This window comes from Rhamphochromis longiceps, linkage group LG4 (assembly GCF_057381845.1).
Source record: "Rhamphochromis longiceps isolate RC_006_pf linkage group LG4, R_longiceps_female_GT1.1, whole genome shotgun sequence".
In the NCBI taxonomy this organism is placed as follows: domain Eukaryota; kingdom Metazoa; phylum Chordata; class Actinopteri; order Cichliformes; family Cichlidae; genus Rhamphochromis; species Rhamphochromis longiceps.
The window spans coordinates 25819805-25841241 of NC_140560.1; the positions used below are offsets into that span (position 1 = coordinate 25819805).

The window sequence follows — 21437 nt, forward strand, 5'->3', positions numbered from 1 at the left end:
GTGTGTGTGTGCGCGCTACTTGACCCTGAAAGAAAGCTCTATGTAAACCAGGGCATCTAAACACAACAGAGTACACTAATGCACCACTGAGAGGAAACAACAGCAGACTCACTGGGGCTTCTAAAGTGCATTGATCTGTTTTGTATAGGCTACACCCTAAGAGTTGCTGCTAGTGGATTATTTCCCATGTACAAGCCCAGACCTACAAATACACACACTCTTTTGGATCATGGCATAGAAATAGTAGACAAGGTTTTAAATGATGACATAAAAATCTGATTTGCATAAATAGATGTTGGATGTGGACATACTGGTTTGATCACACTTTCACACTGGCATGGCACTAACTGCTGGTTTTCATTGGTGGCAGTCTAACCAGCAGAATTTAAATGTGCTGTAGCAGTCATTTTGGCAGTGGAGCACTCTGCAGCAGAGAAGAAGCTGCTCCTGGCCAGTTGAAGGCAGAGCTGTTTCTGTAAAAGATACATTTTTAAAAAATGTATACAGCAGAGGTGTGGACTCGAGTCACATGACTTGGACTCGAGTCAGACTCGAGTCATTAATTTTATGACTTTAGACTTGACTTGAAAAAATGTTCTAAGACTTGTGACTTGACTTGGACTTTTACACCAATGACTTGGGACTTGAATTGGACTTGAACCGGTTTACTTGAAAAGACTTGATATTTTACCCCAAATATAAAATTTAGCATGCATATTATATAGAGATTGAAAATGTGACGTCATTCACGGGTAGAACCGCAAAGGATTCTGGGAACTCGTGGCAAGCGGTACTAGCGCACGCAGGCTTTCAATTAAAATCAGTTATACAGCGATAAAAAGAAACACAAAAATGTCAAGAAGCTGTTGTATTATTAACTGCAATAGCCGGTCGCATGACAGCCACGGGAAGCCGACGGGTAAAGAGATCGGTTGTTATCGGATTACGTCATTGAGGAGAAATTGTTCATGTTTCCGAAGTAACAAAGACGCGACGGATGGCCTGGATTGCAGCCATTCAAAGATCAAATATAACGTCCCAGAACACTCCAGCTCACATGTTAGTCTGCTCCAAGCATTTACACGAAGGTCAGTGTTTTTTAGTAGTTAATGCGTCATTTTCATAACATAATTGGTGATATAGGTTACAAGCAAGTCTGGCGCTGAACAGAAATTGTCGCGCTATGCTCCTTTATTTATTGTGCATAAATAGTGAATTGTCCTGACACAATATTGCGTTTCGCTTCTGTTATTATGGTACATTGACAAAAATATATACTTTTATTCACAGGATAAAACAGGTTTTTTGTATCACTAATTGCCCAGTACGATTACAGCATCCAATATTATTGTCACTGCTACATTTCTGTGATGCTACCAGAAATTATTTCCACTACTAATTAATTACCGTTGAGCTCAAAGGTTATATTAATAAACGGTTAAGGAATGTGTATTTATGAAGACAATTTGTGAGACTGGTAAACTTATGATACGTACGATGGTCTTTCGTTCTACACGGTGCATTTCAAGGTCCTGTACCCATCCGTCGGTAAACTGTACCTGGGCTTGTTGCAGTGACCTGAAGTTACTAAACTTCATGAGTGTATGCGCTCACTCCAAGAACCGTATGATTATAAATATGCATATAAATATGCTACGATGAGATAGCTGACTTCATCTAACTAGCAAATGTTGTCCAGGCTACGTTGGTGATACAGTTTTTTTTAATGTGTATGATATTTTTGTCATGCGATTTTAAAGCTGGTCCTACAACCACATCCAAGAATAACATGCAGCTTATCACAGAACTGTCGGTGAAAATTATTCTTGGAGCTAGGTTTAATTGAGCTGCATTTTAAAGAGGTGCAATTTCACAATTTGTGTATATTTTCTAAGTTCACTATTTTGTCATGTGTTGAGAAAAACACAGATTTAAAAATTACATGGTCTAATATTTACATTTAGCATAACTGCAACATTATTTTTTCGTTTGTTTTTTTTAAAGACTCGAAAGGACTTGAAATTCAAAGTTTCAGACTTGTGACTTGACTCGGACTTTTACACCAGTGACTTGAGACTCGACTCTGACTTGCCTGACATTACTTGAGACTTGACTTGAGACTTGAGGATAAAGACTTGAGACTTACTTGAGACTTGCAAAACAATGACTTGGTCCCACCTCTGGTATACAGCACCTGTATGTTTCCCACTTCCAGCAGAGATCAGGGTTAGCAGCTTGCGAATATTGGAAAGCACAACAACCCAACAGCATTAGGTCACTACGCTGGTGACGTTTAAGATTAGAATTACTTCATCTTAGCATCCAATTGGGCTAAGCTATATGATATGCTGAATATTAAAAGGCTCAAGGTGGCTCTATCAGATTTTACCTCTTTACTCACTTAGGAATATCTACCCTCAACAAAGTGTGCACCATCTCTTTAAGAGGGCACTAAGGTACACTTTCCATGGACTATCTGTATTTGGTAGAATAAATAGGTAGATTTGCAGATGGCTGAGCCTACATTTGAGCACAACAAACATATTGATTGCTGTAACTAATCGTTCAGATGAGACTATCAAGAACCACCAAGTTGCCTAGCAACATAGTGTGTATACGTGTGAGTATATGTGCTAATATGCATTTTTGTGGACAGCTGCTGTGTAGTTTATATTGATTATACATCTCTGCATTGTCTACCTTAGTGACCTTTTATTAAAGTGACAGATCTACACAACCTCGATTTTGCGTAGGATTACTTTAACAGTAACCTTTACACTGAGCCTTGAGTAAAATTGTCCAGTACTATGCCGTTTCCTGCCATGAACAAATGAAGGGCATTGTGAATGTGTGTAGATGGAGACTGTAGGGGCCACTAGCTTCCCAGCATGCAATGCGTATCTCAGAAATAGAGCAGGATAAGGCAGAGACCCCTGGGATGGTGGCACAGAGCTAAGAAAAGAGCTCCTCTGCTCTCATTTAAACAGGGACAGGTGCTGGAGGAGGAGAGAGGTAGGCCACACTAAAGACAGACAGAGAGAGCAAGCGAGACAGACAGACCGTTAAAGAGACATGCATGTATAAAGTATGTGTATTCTAGGGCTGAACGATATATCGCATTTGCGATAATATCGCGACATGATCAAGTGCAATTTTCTAACCGCAAAGGCTGCGATTATACTGCGATTATATTATACAATTCATGGGCTGCATCCTCCTGAGGCCGCATTTGTAGACCGATTACGTCACAGCGACGCGCCGAAGGCTGTCCAAATTACTACCATATCCCAGAATTCATAGCGCGGCCCAGCCAAACTCCAGTTTCCAGCAATGGCGGCCGCTACTAAGTTTTAAAATTACTCATACTAATCTTTCTGGGTCACAAAATAAACTTTTAACATATTTTCAGGCGAGAAAGTAGTTGTGTAAACATCAAATATCTGCTCGGTTTATCAAGATATCCCATATTTGCAAAAGTGCTTCGACGTTTTCAGAGGCGTCTGCTACCCACCAGCTCGACAGCTAGCCGGGAGCTCGAGGGTTACTGATGCGGCCGAGAACGGCACAACTCCCGGCACATCATTTTCAGATCACCGCGGAGTTTCGCTGCTCGGGTTAAACGTAATATATAAGTCACTTAGACAACCTAAAAATGTTATTGTTGGGCTTTTTACAGTGTTTTGTTTGTTCGTGAGTAAATCGGTTTGGCTGAGATTAAAGTTATTAGATTAGATAAAATAAAACTTTATTAATCCCCCGGGTGGGTTCCTCCTTGGTTTTCACACAGCTGACTAAACGTCAAACAGAAAAATTATTAAACAGAAGTATGAGACAGTCGAGAATTTACACCAGTGTCTGGTTATATTTTAGATAGCAAGAAGCAGACGGCCGAGTTTATTAAACTCCACCGAGACAGCGGTGACGCTAATCAGAACTAGACCGTCCAATTTCACGCCTTTAAACTTTAAAGGCGTGTTTGTGTGTGTGTTTATACAATTGCTATTATGTTTGCACTTTATGTGTAATGTTACTGACTGCAGAGATCAGTAAGATGTGTGTATTTTTTATTTATTAGTTTTATTTATTTAATATTATTTTTTAATTGAATGACTGTCTAGTAGTTCACAGATGTCGAAAAACTGAGTGTGGTAAAGCCACTGATTTTTTTTTTTTATGTATATTTCTGCAATCTGCACATTGTACTGACTTTCATTTTAATGTTTACACCAGGGTTCCTTGTCAGCACTTTATGCTCAGATGTTTGTAAGCTAAAAATAAACTATTGTGTATGTTCAAATATACTGTTGTGATTGAAGAAGTTAAATAAAAATGTCAGTCATCAATTCATGCATCACCTCATGTCATCATAACAGAGGTCTGTCTTCCAGGAAAGAACAGTTTAAAATTAATGTAATATAGTATTGGCCATACTATATGATGTATTGCTTGTCTTTGTTTAATAATACAGAAGACAAATACCTTAAAAAATAATCGCATATCGCATCGCAATCGCAATATTGGGGCAAAAAATCGCAATTAGATTATTTTCCATAATCGTTCAGCCCTAGTGTATTCAAATACAGCATGTCAAAGTTAACTCCTCATGTCCCAGTATTTACTCTCAGCAACAACCATGTCATTTACTGTAGTCTTTTAGACAGCATACAATTACAGGCAGATATTTAATGCCTGTGTCCCAGGTCCATTAACCTAAAAAAGACAGTTATGCTACATCAGTTTGCAGCCTCATTTTCCCAGAGTGTACCACTTTTTTCTACAATAATTACTGGGAGGAATATGAGTTTTTGTGTGCGAGTGTGTGCTTTTAATATTTGCCTCCCTTTTTTTTTCCTAATGCATGTTATTTCCCGAAAGACATGTCTTTGTGCTGAATCATGCAAGATGTTATTAAAATTTAGCTATTAGCAAAGCTAGAGAAGCTGATAAGAGGGGATGAAATATATTTGATTTCCTCTGGCTGGGGAGTCTAAAGTGTATGCATTTCACATTCTTGCCCGGGTTGTTGAAAACAGAAGAATAAATCAAATGGCCAAAGGGGAGTTTGTTTTATTGTTAGCCAGAGACAGGGTAAATGAAAGTCACAGCAAATATAAAAACAATATGATATCTACGAAATTTCTGTGCTTGCACAGGTTTTTAGAAAAAGCTCTCACTGAAATGCTGACATTTAGGACAGCATAATGGAACACACCCAGCCAAGCACAGGCAAGTTTTAAAGAAGAACAGACTGACCATACTGAGTCTTAAAGAGGCCAAAACATTCCAGCATACCTTCAGTGAAAAGTCAGTCATGCAGATCCATGATACTCAAGTGCACAAACTAATGTGCTGACTTTCACTGGTTAGAGGGAAACCACCAAGTATACATCTTGAAAGCTACTGGCATGGACAGCCGCAATAAATCAGTGTTTTCAATTGTGCATCAGGAGATAGAGCAGGTCATCTACTAATCAGAAGGTTGATGGCTAAGTCTCTGACTGCTCTCGTCTGTGTGTCAAAGGCCAAGATACTGAACCTGAGTTGCTCCTGATGCGTTCAGCAGAGTAAGAATGCATGTAAATGCTAGACGTAAAGCACTTAGGCATAGAGAAAAGTGCATGTTCGAATGTGTGTGTGAACTGGTGAATGGGTTGTTGTGCAATGTGCTTTGAGCGCTCGAGTAGAAAAGCACTAGTCTATTTGCAATACACATAGCCCATGTTATGCAGCAAGAAAATGCAGACAAGACAACTGATTCAATCTACCATGATTCAGGCAATATTTCAGACATGCAAAGTTATGTGTAGACTCTTAATTCTATTTAGGTCATATTCATTTGAACTCTGAAATCAACTGAGTAGAGCAAGAATAGCCAACACACCAGACTTTGAAGCAAGACTTTTTCTGGAAAAATAGGGAAACTTAACTGACTGGCAGAAATCTAACCAACCAGCCTTGAGAAATTTAAAAGAGGGCTTGTTACAGTGACGAATCAAAATGCTTGAAATTTCCGGAGGAGTTTAAACCTGTAAACTGCCTTAGCTACAGGCGTAGTCGTAAATAACATGCCTCTAGCTTCAAATGGATATAAACACAATGAAGAAGGGCTGGTTGGTTGGTACTGTTGTAAATACCTCCAGCCCCACAAACACCACATTTCCCTAAAAGGGTTGGAGAGCCCCACAAGCCTCACTGAGGTTATAATTGCTCACTCCCTCCAGACCTACATGAAGAGAGAGAGATAAAGTAAGAGTAGGATGGCAGACACAGCGAACGAAAGAAAAGAAAAAGAAATGAGGGAGGGAGAGCAGGTGTGTGTGTGTGTTAGTGTGCATGTTCATGCATGTGTGTGGGTGGCAAAGTGACAGGCGATGATTAGCCCAACCAGAGGAGGATATGTGGGAGGGAGTATGTGGGAGTAGTGGGGCTGGTGAGAGAGAGACTCTAGGCAGAGATCTACACAAGTGGATTAAAAGAGCTCTCATACTATATAAACACATAGAAATGGCACATGGTTTATGTACAAACACACAAAACGATGTAAAGTATAAAAGGCATGAATGCACATGGAGTACAGCGCACACCAGGGTGGATTCCTGTGGGAACACGCTTTGTTGTCAAGGTGTTGTAAAGAATCAAGCTAGGCTACACTGTGTGTTGATTTGATAATGAAAACAGGTAACAGAGGCAATCATTTTCACAAAGTAATTTCATCCCTCACTGTGCAAGTGTGTGTGAGGGGGTCAAAGATGACAGGAAAAAATAAAAAGCCAGGAGAGAGGAAGGAGATGGTTAGCATCTGCAGACTCTTAGGTGTGTAGGCGGGACCGTTTGCGCCCATCTCTAACTGAGCTTTTAACAGGCTTTAAAGAGGTGCAACAAGAGCTCAAACTCATACGTGCATGTGTGAACATGCGCAAACAAAAAGAAAACGGGGTGAAAAAGATGCAGATTACCTTTAAAGGACATTGAGCCAGTCAGCTCAAACACAGCTAGTCCACAGAACAAATCAATCCGTTTTAATGGATTCTAGCTTGCTAAGGTAGAATCCATTAAAGCACTCACATCAACTGCATTTCTTACAAGCCTGATTTTACACTTTTGTCTGCTTCTATACTTCCATACTGGAAGCAGAAATTTTGTGTGCTCTCAATTTTAGCACACAGAGGCTGTGGTTTATATGGGTAATTGAGATGCTTCCGGTCTGTGGATATTTTAGTGTTCTACCACCAGCCAAACAGGAAACCCACGGCTCTGGGGCCTAACCCTGTACATACAGTTGAACTTCAGGTCATTATATTGGACGTGACCTCAGGGTGGGGACTCTAAAATGTTGCAAGCAACCGGTTGGAAAACAAAACACTAATTCTTCCTGTGGAAAACACAGAAGCACGTAGAGAACCGCTGGGTGTAACGCACACATGATATAAGAAACAGACAACAAACAACAGGATGCATTATATTTAATTACATCACAATCTTTTTTTTTTTTTTTTTTTTTCAAACTTAATGAGTGAGAATCTCAGTCTTTGCTGTGTCTAGATGGGCAGACAAGAATGGGCAGATATTAAGACAGAAAGGTTTAGTCGTTTAAATATCAAGTTCTTTTCCAAATCCTCCTTGAGGCATAGGTTTTCAGTTGTCTCATACACACGGAAATATCCTACACACAATGGTCTATGTACAATTTCCAAATTTGGCAGCTTTATTTCCGTTATGAATAGGATTTAAATCAAATCCCAGCACACACAGAAACTTCAAGCACATTCAATAATGTGTATTTTTAAGAATAAGGTAGAATTCAGTGCTGTTACAGTCCAAGTGGTTGGTGGTGCAAGAGGAGATTAGACCAGCTGTCAGTTAGACTACATATATTCTTCTGTCTTTGTGACAACTTCAACCGAGGTTGTCTGGTCACAAAGAGCCAGCTACTGTAAGCAAGGCCGGGTTCAGCATGGAAGTACTCAGAGGTGTGGACTCGAGTCACATGACTTGGACTCGAGTCAGACTCGAGTCATTAATTTTATGACTTTAGACTTGACTTGAAAAAATGTTCTAAGACTTGTGACTTGACTTGGACTTGAACCGGTTTACTTGAAAAGACTTGATATTTCACCCCAAATATAAAATTTAACATGCATATTATATAGAGATTGAAAATGTGACGTCATTCACGGGTAGAACCGCAAAGGATTCTGGGAACTCGTGGCAAGCGGTACTAGCGCACGCAGGCTTTCAATTAAAATCAGTCACACAGCGATAAAAAGAAACACAAAAATGTCAAGAAGCTGTTGTATTATTAACTGCAATAGCCGGTCGCATGACAGCCACGGGAAGCCGACGGGTAAAGAGATCGGTTGTTATCGGATTACGTCGTGGAAGAGAAATTGTTCGAGCCATGTTTCCGAAGTAACAAAGAGGCGACTGGATTGCAGCCATTCAAAGATCAAATATAACGTCCTAGAACACTCCAGCTCACAGGTTAGTCTGCTCCAAGCATTTACACAAAGGTCAGTCTGCTGTTGTAGTTAATGCGTCATTTTTCTTAACATAATTGGTGATATAGGTTACAAGCAAGTCTGGCGCTGAACAGAAATTGTCGCGCTATGCTCCTTTATTTATTGTGCATAAATAGTGAATTGTCCTGACACAATATTGCGTTTCGCTTCTGTTATTATGGTACACTGACAAAAACACATACTTTTATTCACAGGATAAAACAGGTTTTTTGTATCACTAATTGCCCAGTACGATTACAGCATACAATATTATTGTCACTGCTACATTTCTGTGATGCTACCAGAAATTATTTCCACTACTAATTAATTACCGTTGAGCTCAAAGGTTATATTAATAAACGGTTAACGAATGTGTATTTATGAAGACGATTTGTGAGACTGGTAAACTTATGATACGTACGATGGTCTTTACTTTCTACACGGTGCATTTCAAGGTCCTGCACCCATCCGTCGGTAAACTGTACCTGGGCTTGTTGCAGTGACCGGAAGTTACTAAACTTCATGAGTGTATGCACTCACTCCAAGAACCGTATAATTATAAATATGCATATAAATATGCTAAGATGAGATAGCTGACTTCATCTAACTAGCAAATGTTTTCCAGGCTACGTTGGTGATACAGTTTTTTTTAATGTGTATGATATTTTTGTCATGCGATTTTAAAGCCGGTCCTACAACCACATCCAAGAATAACATGCAGCGTATCTCAGAACTGTCGGTGAAAATTATTCTTGGAGCTAAGTTTAATTGAGCTGCATTTTAAAGAGGTGCAATTTCACAATTTGTGTATATTTTCTAAGTTCACTATTTTGTATGTGTTGAGAAAAACACAGATTTTAAAATTACATGGTCTAATATTTACATTTAGCATAACTGCAACATTATTTTTTCGTTTGTTTTTTTTAAAGACTCGAAAGGACTTGAAATTCAAAGTTTCAGACTTGTGACTTGACTCGGACTTTTACACCAGTGACTTGAGACTCGACTCTGACTTGCCTGACATTACTTGAGACTTGACTTGAGACTTGAGGATAAAGACTTGAGACTTACTTGAGACTTGCAAAACAATGACTTGGTCCCACCTCTGGAAGTACTGCTGTGAACTTTGGAATCAATAGAAATCCACACAAACGCTGTGAGATATAGAGATAGAGAGAGCGAGAGGATCGCTTGCTGAATAAAACATCCTGAAAGCACTTTCATGTCAGTCCCTGTTGGCTGGGCTGGAGGAAACCCAAACTGTATCTCAGCTCCACAGCAACAAAGGCCCCATCAAATCAACAGCTACTTCTGCGCAGATCAAGCAGCCGAGTGCACAATCAGTGCAAAAGGGAATCTCTTCAAACATGAGCTGATTTCCCCTGGGCTGGGGACAGCAAACACACGCACAGACGCACACGCACACACACACACAGAAAATCACTGATCACCTAGGAAACTACTCACTACGAGAGCACCAGGTGTTGCTTTTCCAATTGACCTCTATGTTTGCAACCAGAATGCTCACATCCAGACACAACTAATTGACATGACATAAGCACTTAATCTAAAGAGCAACACGTCCAGTATACGCATACATTTTTCCACAAAATGAAAGCATGCCATGCAGGAAATGTATCAAACTGGCACTCTCCTACCAAAAATCTAAAAAGACTTTATACTTTTCAGCTTGGTTGAAAGCATCTAACTATGTATGCTGTTGAAAATGACAATGTTCAGCCCGAGCCTCACTGTGCTGCTGATGATACTGCACTCATCATTGTTTTGTTTTTCCTTCCTAGAACATTTCCCTATGAAAAGGAAGCCCGTGTAGTGAAGAAGTCATTTCCTCCATGAGTGAAATGACTAGATTAAAAAGACTAATTAAAAAGCACCTTCTCTATCAACCCACATGTTTTCTTCTTAAATGCTACTCAACTGTCACATTATTTTATACACAGAAAGTAGAGATGGCACGATACCACTTTTTTATGTCCGATACCGATATCATAAATTTGGATATCTGCCGATACCGATATGAATCCGATATAGTGTTTTTTAATCAACAAAACTGTTTTTTAAAATATCTTGCTGCATTTTGCAAGTCTGCAAGTTCATACTCAAGTTTAAAACAACAACTACACTAAAGCTATTCTGTTATACCTGTATACAAAAAAAATATTTCATAGTTCAGCAATACTGATCAATCTAATAAACTTAGACCTACACCATCCTCCCTATTCTGGTATTTTAAAGAGTACTTAGCGTAAATATTAAGCAACCTAACTAATAGGGTTCCAACTCCCAGCAACAACAAAAATAAATAAATAAAAAATAGGGAACCACCCCTCACACTCCACCTCATGATGCTTAATCAACGTAATCAACCTTAATTTGATGCAGTGTGAAAAAAAATGCACAGAAATCAATTATTTTTCAAGAAATATTAAATAGATTCAACATCTTTCTTCAACAAAATTGCAGACTGCACAGATGGTACCTTCCCAAAGGAAAATGTACTATAGCTTACTAGGGTATATATATTAGACTTAATAGTCACTATATACAGTAATTGACTTCTATTCATTTTACATCAAATTAAAACTTTGGGTGTCAGATAATTATTTATTAAAAGCTAGACATTTTAAATGAGAATAAGAAAGAAAAGTATGTCTTTGTGCCCCCTTTTCCCAGTTAATGCCCTATTGGCCCCCCTGGCTAAACTTTGCTAGATCCGCCCCTGCACAGTTACCAGCCGTCAGCTACGTAGAAAAAGATCCTGGTGTAGAAAGTAATAATAAATAAATTCTAACAACAGCTTATCAAGCTTAAACGTGCTGCTGTTGTTCAGCCGCTGGTTTGCTCTTTCTGGCGCAAAGTGGACCAAAAACAAACAAGAGAGACTCACAACAGAAAAGCCGATCAGCTGATCATTAGCAGTTTCACGATTGAAGTAGCAGCCGGAGAGCGAGAGGCAGTCGCTCGTTAAGCTTAACGTGGGAATGCTTTACAAACATTCAGAGATGGACTTACACACTTGCTTTACTTCTCTCGGGGATAACTTTGTCGGAGATGAAATGCCAGGTTGCTAGCGAAGCTCCAAATGCTATCCAGACCACCAACAGGTCCCGCATGCCACAGCTGCTCTATCACGTGATGCATACTGCTCCGACGTTCTGAGGCGAGTTACGGCGTGTTGCAAGTTTTGTGAGGTGCTTTCGTGATATTTAATGGATCGGATTACAATTTTTATTTTTCTCCGATATCCGATCCAGTAATTTAGGTCAGTATCGGACCGATACCGATACGTAATATCGGATCGGTCCATCTCTAACAGAAAGATAATGCGGCTTCTCTATAAGGCCAATGTAACCAGAAAAAAGGAAGGAAAAAATATAACCCTCCAATAAGATGGAAAGAAAGAAGGTAGGGTCATCATATATACATCACTTACCCAAGTCTTTGGATCCTTGACTCTCACTGGCCAATTCACCCATTCTGACCAGAGCATCAAAGTAGCCTTTGGCAGCAAATGTCACATCTAGAAGAAAATAGGAGTGAGTACAAAAAGAAATAAAGGGGTTATTAGTTTAAAGGTTACAGAACAGTCCATTTTCCATTCTGAAAAAAACCTCACAATGCACAGTTTAGCTTTGTGTAAATACAGGTGACAGCTTTCTATACAGTGATCTCTAGTTTCTCTTAGAAGTATTTCAAACAATAAATCTCCTTTTTTTCCTTTTATGTTCTGTTTCTAGTTTCATATGAAAAATAATAAATGTTGCACCTTTGAGTCAGAATAAAGTATGTGAGCATTTTTTGGGTCACTTCAGATAAATTCATTTTGCTATGAAACCACTCACTCAATATTTTGTAACACCTGGAAACACTTCCTTTGTCCATGTTTTAGCAGCTTTTCCATGTCAATTTTTTGTGCCATACCCTGCAGAAGCCTTTTTTAAAACAAGTTTGCAAGTGTGCTTTATTTTCTCCCCTATATATCAGCGGTCCCCAACCCCCGGGCCTCGGACTAGTATCGGTCCGTGAGTCGTTTGGTACCGGGCCGCGAGAGTTGAGGCTCAGGTGTGAAATGTATGGTTTTCAGGGTTTTTAAATTGGTTTTCAGCGTTATTTTGTTATCGTTTTTATCGTTAAATCGTTTTCCTGGGTCTTTTCACGTGTGTTATGAACAAATCTTTTTTTCGGTACCGGTACTAGTTTTATTTTGTTGTATTTATCCACGACACCTTAAAGGCCGGTCCGTGAAAATATTGTCAGGCATAAACCGGTCCATGGCGCAAAAAAGGTTGGGGACCGCTGTTCTATATCATACAGTAAAGAAAAGCTAAGCATTTATTATATATAAATATAAATAAATGTATATAAAATGCACAGGGGAATATTTATCTCAGGCCTCTTTTTGATCCACGGCCAATAGGTCACATACATACGAAAAAAAGAGAAATCAATAGCTCCTTGTTTCACAAAGGAAAGAGTAATGTCATGCTGTAAACCACATGCTGATAATCGCCACTGCACTTTTGCTTCTTCCATTCCATTTAATCTTTTATGTCAATATGTTTGAACACCCCACAGCAGGGTGACACAGTGACTGTGTTGGCTGCTGATTGACAAGCCTCGTACACCTGTATAGACAATGATTCCACAGGCTCCCCGCTAGCACTAATGGAAGGCATAAAGCATACAGTGTTTCTAAAATTCTCACATGACATACAGTGAATGCACATGGCTGTAGGTCTCGTGACCAATAAGGGGCTACTCGTGCACACACAGAAAGTTTGACTTTTGCTCCATGCATGCACAAAAACAATCAGTGAAGTTAATCCAAATGGGCAGTCGTTCTGCTTGTATTTGCTCTGCGGCTAAATAAGGAGTCGTCCTGGCTGCACAAATCAATATCCGCCTCAGCCACTATCATTTCAACTGCACCTGACCAGGCTAACAGAGGTCACACAGGGCAGAGTCAGCTTCCAGTGATTTCTGCCTTACTACCATGCAGTCCTCCACCAGTCTGACAATCTCCAGCAAATAATGGCCAGTGCTTTTTGAGGTGAATTCAACAGCAGTCCAGGTGACAGATGGGCCTTTGCCTTTCAGACAGCTCCCAGGTGAGAGGCACATTTACAACAATGTCCTGGCAGGGGCAAGCTATTTCTAGCAGACAGATGCAGCTGCCCTGCAATAAGGGAAGTCTCCTAGGCTGAAAGCCTCGAAGCTCTGCTCCGAGGCTGAGGGACATATGCTAATGCTAATCCCAATTACAGCTGAGTCAATGGCAGGAGATGGCCTGTGCTTCCTTCTTTCTCTACTGCATGGGAAAGACCAGAGAAATAAGAGCAGAGCCTTCAGAGCATCATAGCTGAGTCCTCTTCGTTATGTCAAACAGGCCTCCTGCCTGCCTTGATGTGGAAAGTGTGAATGTGTGAGTGTCAGTTCATGTGAGTTTGCACATGTGTGGTAGGGGGGGTTGTGAGAGCTCTTGCAGATCTCCCAGCAACAGACACTTTCTTTTTGCTGATGCTGCTGCAGCAGCACGTGTGATAGTGTCTCTGTAACTGAAGAATGGCTGATTAGATAAGCTGGATCTATACGGGTGGGTCTATCTAATGAAATGTGTGATAAGGGGTTCAGAGAGACAGACGGAGAGGATTATTGGATCTCTGATTGCACGGCAGGCAAATGGTAGGGGAGGGGTTTATTTGAGAGCTACTGATCCTTCACTCATCCTTCACTCTGAGGAGGGATAACACATCTTGATCGAGATAGTAAAGATTTTCTGTAAGTGTGTCAAAATCATCATATTGTCAGGGGACTTGTATAAAAAATTACAGGCTCTGTTGGCTTGGCAGTTAGACTCGGTCAGTCGCAGCATTTGTTGCTTTTACACTTACCAGCCACTGTGAAATTCACTGACTGAATGCTGTGTTGGAAAACCTGTAATACTCTAATACCCAGACCAAGCAGGCCTATCAGTGAAGGCTTTTGGCATTTCTGGTGTGGGATAATTTCAGTGATTGCACCATATGGATATGGTGTGCGCTCCCATCCCCAGCCCCCTCAAATGAGAGCTGCTTAGTCCTTTGGGTTTAGCCAATTCTGCAAAGTGGGTCTTTAATGGCTCTGTGAGAGCCTACCAGTCTGTTTCCTACTTAAACCAAAGACAGGATTAGTTATTGTGCATCAACGGAAAGAAAAAGACTTGTTAGAGAAGAGAACATCCTTAATGGTAGGATGAGTTGGACTGGCAGAGGGAGGTCTTGTTATGGTTGAGGAACACATTGTATGACAGTCTTTTTAAAACTAATTTTTCACACATGCCCTACAATGCCAAATTTTTCTAAACAACGCCCAACAAGGATTTATGTGAGAATGCAAATGCTGGACACAGTCAGATTGAACATGAACTGGTCTTTAAGCTGCTACCTCCCGCAAAGTCCATGTGATGTGGGAATAATGCCTGCACAGTAACAGTTGTGCAAATTCACAGCCAGCAAGTGGTCATCCTGCACATCCTACCTTACCTTGCCTAAATTAAATACAATACAGTACAGTTTCCAGCAGTGAGATAACACTGCTGTGTGCTACATGTGAGAAAGGACAACTCTGTACAATGTCCTGACCTGATTTTCTAAAAGCAGCTCAAATCAGGAAGTAAATTCAAAAGGCATGGCTGTAAGTGTTTGGGATTCCAACAAACAAATGCACAAGCACAAGCACATAGCCACACAGCCACACACACACTTGTTTTCCTTTGTAAATCTGACTGCTGACAGTGAGCTATCCTCGCTTTTGAATTAGATTAGAGGTCTTTTGTGTTGCTCTGACTACACCTCTATAACCATGTACAAGCAACGCCAGAAGCTCTGCACCAGATGATTAGGTCTGCCTATTTAACATAAGGATAAATTTTGTAGGGTTTTTTTGTTTTGTTTTTTTAAAATGCACAAAAAAGGATATGTAGCTAGATACATAAAGCGAGAGAGAGAGAGAGAGAGAGAGAGAGAGAGAGAGAGAGAGAGAGAGAGAGAGAGAGAGAGAGAGAGAGAGAGAGAGAGAGAGAGAGAGAGAGAGAGAGAGAGAGAGTGTGTGTGTGTGTGTGTGTGTGTGTGTGTGTGTGTGTGTGTGTGTGTGAGATAAAGAAAGAGAAAGAAACGGAGTGTTTTCTTGGCTAAGTGCCTAAATCTGCAGTGAAACAGGAGCATGAAAGAAAAAAAGAAAGGACTTACTGGCAAGGGCCTTCTCATAGTTCTTCCCCATGGCAACAAAGTTCCGTAAGCAGGGATTGAACTGCTCCATAATGGTCTGAAAAAGAAAACAAGAAATAGATGGGAGGTTGGGCATTTACTTATCATTAGACTGTAAGTCAAGAGCAAAGACTTGCATATTGCTTTATTTATTCGCTATTCCACTTTTTGCCTCACATTCTCTTTATATGCAAAGCTTCTCCAGGTGCACAAAAGCAGTTTTCTATAAAGTAAACAGCTATATACAGAACACATACCAGTGTACAGACCAAGAGGCAACCTCTGGGGCTGAAATATGGAGCCAAAGACGACGTGCCAAAAAGCTGCAGTTCCTCAAATGATTACTGGAGGCTTGCTCCGAAAGCGAGTCGGTCCCCATAGACTGCCATGTTAAAATGCCCAACTTCACAGTAGAAATAAACATGTTTACAGCATAGTGCAAAAGGGGGTTTGGTGTCTTAACAAATTCAAATGTAATACGTCTTAAAGTTTTATCTTATTAGGGGTAGGAGTTACTGAACTATAGCTCTCGACCGTGTTTGTAGGGTTGCTGCCTTTTGAATGCCTGACAAAACATCCAGCTTACAGTGTGATTAATTGTACTAACAGCCTTTCCAAGAACTGTGTGCTGCAGTACTGGTTCAGTGAAATTCAAGCATTTTATTAATGGGTTTCTCATTTTTATAATAACCAGTCGCAGAAGTCATATCTTTTGTTTTGGCTGGATCAGTAAGCTACACTGTTTTGCTCTAGAAATACTGTATCCCACTACACTCCAAGGTGCAGTGTAAAATGCTGAGAATGCATGATTCTTGACACTTCTCAACACCACCTCCCTTCTCCTCCCCTCCTTCCTCCTGCACTTCTCCAGGGCTTCCTCCAATTAGCCGGTCCCTAGTCACATAGTCAGGAATAGCCAGGGGGGAAGAGAGACAACTACAACACTGCAGCAGCAGCAGCAGTCTCCGCCAACCATCAATACTGCTGGAGAACACTTTATAATCTACTTCTAGCCTGAATCCACACAGTGGCAAAATAATATGGTAAGGTGCCACTAGTGTCAAGCTAAAACCCCATCAGCCCATCCTGAAAATCATGGGCCTCTTATCCTCACTCAGACTTCAGCATTTTTGCTTTTTCCTTCATTTTTCAGCCAGTTTTTTTCCTTATTGCTTTTTTAAACTGTGCCAAAAGTTGAGCAGCACCATATATGTATGTAATCCATCTATAGTGAAAGTCCAAATGAGTAAGATATAAACTGCCTATTATTTTTCTTTATCATAAGTAATTAAATTACTACACCTTTTTATGACTCTCTGATTTACTGGTTTAGATCTATACATCTATAGGCAAATGCAATTTAAAAGGTATCAAACTAGGATATAGTTTTAAGTATTGGGTTAGACATTTTTTATTGTCTGTCAACAATATTCTTATAACCAATACCTGATAGACTTTTGCCCTATAAAGGAAAACCATAAAGGCTGAGGAGTTTGTAAAGTTAGAAAGGCAAGGCTGGGATGGATAGGACATGTGCAGAGGGAGGATAGTGGATATAATGGAGAAAGGATGTTGAAGAGGAAAAGAGAATGACCACAGAGGTTCATGGATGTAATGAAGTACGACATGCAGTGGATTGGTGTGATAAAAGAGGATGCTAGGGATGGGGTGCGATAGAAGCAAATGATCTGCTGTGGTGACCCCTAAAGCGAGCAGCCAAAAGAAGAAGTGATGCTTTATTGTAGAGGATTTACATTTTCAAAATGGTCAAGAGAAAAGAGAAAAATAAAAAGGTTGTTGTTCATTCATTATATTAACTAGCAATTTCACACCACTGCCTTCAGAGCTGTGCTGTGCATATTTTAAAGACCTTGCTAGACCACTGTAATCAATGAAGTCACAAGTTGGTTTGCAGGACAAATCATGTGATGACACTATTCCTCAATTACCCAAACATCTTCTTCTGCGTTATATTATAAACTGGATATAAATACAACTTGTGGGCCACTACTGTGTATATATACTGTTAGTTAAATATCTGTGTAGGTTTGCAATCATCCATGTCATGAGAGTCTTGAGTGCTTTAAAAAGCAAACACCTCCAAAGGGGCCAACCCCCACTAGGAGTTAAATACCTGAGATTCTCCACCATTTTTTTACATAACTAAAGAAGCTCTGAAGGAAACCAGCAAATGTTTACTACCAATGCTTAAACATTGCTTGTGCTGTTAATTATATTTCAAAGAAACACATCAGATTAATAGTAATTTAGTCTTTGCTCTTGTTTCAGTATTTTGCTTTACAGGGATGTCCCATATCATATTGTCCCTGCTAATGCCAGTAATAAATTTGCCTTTACGTTCTAGCACACTCGGGCATGTCTGAGAGTCAGAGCCATGCGTCCATCTCAGGTGATGATTTAGTACCTAAACAACCTCCAAGAGAACGAAGTACTTTGCAAAACATGCGAGAAAAATGTTCCCGCTAAAACTGAAAATAACAAACTTGTTTCACCACTTGAGACAAAAACACTGTTCGAGACAACCAGGCTACAAAAGGGGGAGAAACTAGCTAGAGATAAGCGACTCACACTTAAACAAATGCTCCACTGAGTACCGCTGGAATGCTCACTAGTTGTGCTCCATATACCAGGGAAAGAGGGCGGTGGATATAAATTCCTTGCTACTTTTGTGTTTATGTTTGACTTGACTGTGTCATCGGATATATTGCTGTATCACTACTACTGCACTATAAACCCGCTGCAGCTGGCACCTTGTTTAAGAAAATTCACACTTCAAATTAGGTAGTCTGACATCAATGACAGTAGCTCATTGGAAAAAAAAAAAACCCTTTACACTACTGAGGTTACATTGCTCAGTAGATTAAATATTTTTCTTCCAAATTTTCTGGAAATATTGTAATATAATTTTGAAGCTATACCCCACTCCTATAGCTTTATTTTAGAAACCCACAAATCTCTGCACAACATATGAAGTTTTTTAGCATTTGCTGTGGTCAGAGCAACACTACCAGTGTACCAGTAAGAGTTGTTCAGGATCCTATATTGTTTGGCTAAAATCAGAAGTCACAGCCTTTTAGAGTCCTCCTCCTCTTCTGTTGACTGAGTCTAGCTGTCAATTAAAATGGACTCATGGTAAGTCTACAGTGCACCGTGGAACAACAATACAGTGAGAAACTTTGTTCTTATACAGATACAAGCACACACAAGGCAACAACGTCCTACAGACTCTTCAGTGGTCTGCTTACTCTTCAGTCTCCTTACTTATTTTATTTTTTAATAAAAATAATTGTTTTAAATAAACTTATTGCAAAGTTACGATGAAACAATAGTAAAACGCATATTATAAATTATTCTAATGTTCTCCCCCCGGCTCTGTTAGACTAACACACTCAAAGGATACAAATATAATTGGTTGAGAACCTTATCTCAAGTTCACATAGCACCTCAATACAAATTGTATCCCTGCTTGTTCTACCTCTGGGAAGATAAAAGACAACCCTCAGGACCTTGCTAAGAAAATATTTATTCCTAAATTATTCAGTGCATCTCATTGAAGAGGTTACACAAACGTGTGTATCACAAATTCACAAATACATGTGTGTGTACTCGTGCACACACCTACATTGATACAAGTGGTTATAATAAAGAGTGGTGGTGTTTAAAACTGGTGGGAGGATTACATAAAAAAAAAAGCTAGGCCCAGTACAGCATCATTACAGAACATTCTCCCACTGAAGAGGCCAAAGGTATGTGACACAAGCCTAGCTGCCTTTTCTTCCACGTTCCGAACACACACACGCACGCACGCACACACGCACGCACGCACGCACGCGCGCACGCACGCACGCGCACACACACACACACACACACACTCTATAAACAGACAGTAATGCATGCAGCTATGGAGCCAATTTACAGTATTATGCGATTAGCTACTGATATAACTATTATATAAGAGACATGAATTACAATAGAACTTAAATGACATGTAGTTAAGGGAAGTGAAGAAGTGGAAAAAAAGTGAGGTAGTTTCTTTCTTCATCTCTTCCCATTGTTGCTAAATTTGTCATCCCAGTTCTCTTGTGCTACATTGTTACCCTAATTGTGACAGCTAATTGGGAAATGGGGCCAGGAGACACTTAAGGTTGTGCGACAGAGAGGCAGGGAGGGAGAGAGAGAGAGAGCTATCAAGTAGATGACTGAATAGAAAACTGTGAGGATGAAATATTCTATGAATTACGAAGAAAAGGTGTATAATCGGCTACTGTATCCCCCTCTTTTCAAACTCGTTGTATCATCTTCTAATTAAAGAATTCATAAAATAAGAAATAAGTCAAGGCTCGAGTCATTTTCTCCTTTTCTGAGAGGAAGAGTCTGCTCATTTTGTCACTGCCTACACGAAGACTGATTGAATTCATTATCAGCACTCGGAGCAAAAAATTAAGGGAGACAATCAAAGGAGGGCAGACTAATGTCTCCTGCAAAATTAATCAGATCTCTTTGACACCCAGCTGTGCTGCAGAGGTGAGACAGGGAGAATACAGAGAACTGTGGCGTGCATGAGTACATGTATAAAGGAGGATTAGAGGAAAACTTTATTAGGCGACGTAAAAAATGATTTCTTTCTGCGCACTAAACAAATCAATGTTTCCCCTCACCATAGCAGCAACAATCGAAACAAGGTCGATGCATCTAGATGGCAGATTCAAATTATGGGACATTCATTCATCTCTGCTCACTCTGTTCTCCTCTGTCACACACACACCTACGCACACAAACATTGTAATGACATGCAAAGGGGGCAATTTGAAACTAACACCAGCTGATTAGAACCAGGGGGAATCACGCGCAATCAGAAGCCAGGAAGCCATCATCTGTTCCCTCTCACCCTCCCCTCTCTCATTCCTTCTCACTTCCTCTTCAACATAGCAACTTGTCACAGGCCTAAAAAAAAATTTAATAAATACATAAATGCCCAGATCACATGAACGCTGAATCTGCCATTTACTGCATTTGTGAGGACTGTAAGGACCTATCACATGATGAGAGCCGAAAGAAGCTGCCAGAGCTGCTGATGTTATTAGGGAAGAATGTTAAGAAAGTGGATACTGTGTGGACTGACTAGTGGCAAAAATGCCATTTGCCTTTCTCTTTCTTAATAATGAGGGTGCATAAGCAAAGAATGAGTCTCAGCTGGAGGGCAACTGATACCTGAACTAATTAGTGTACTAGGACCAAATATTTTGGCTCCAGTGTGATCTCCAGTCTAGCTGAGTGCACTGAATGATTATTAACATGATGGGCTCAAGACCGTACACCTCAGACGGGACCTTGACTAAATCATTTCTTGGGAGAAAACCCCTTGCTGGCCAAACGATGTCTCTACAGTGTGGTCACGAAACCCAGACTGTTTAACAGGGATTTTTCTTTTCATATACGTTTCCTTTCATTGTCACATCGACCCATGAATCAAGGTACAAATGAAATCTTTAGACAATTAAGTTAGCTAAAAATTTTAAAAAAAGAATCTGTGATTGTAGCAGTGGTGCTGGATTTGAATATATCTGGGTACCTGTCAGAGGGTATTCTGGTTGTTTATGCTATGCCATCCTGGGTTTTTCTCCTAAGCCAGTCAATTTGGTGCTAAGGCTGG

General features: G+C 40.1%; 1 protein-coding gene across 5 annotated transcripts in view; it reads right to left on the minus strand.

Moving 5' to 3' along the window:
• Window positions 1-21437, minus strand: part of LOC146671751 (BAR/IMD domain-containing adapter protein 2-like) — a 57766-nt gene that overhangs the window by 27381 nt on the left and 8948 nt on the right. For 4 of the 5 annotated variants that reach the window (XM_085404095.1, XM_085404097.1, XM_085404100.1 and 1 more), the window contains exons 2-3: window positions 15746-15821; window positions 11953-12039 (exon numbers count right to left, since the gene is read on the minus strand). In XM_085404095.1, coding sequence (XP_085260221.1) covers window positions 11953-12039; window positions 15746-15821 — 163 coding nt within the window. Of the gene's footprint in view, window positions 1-11531; window positions 11606-11952; window positions 12040-15745; window positions 15822-21437 lie in introns of those variants that run through there. The other variant, XM_085404098.1, reaches the window with a different exon arrangement.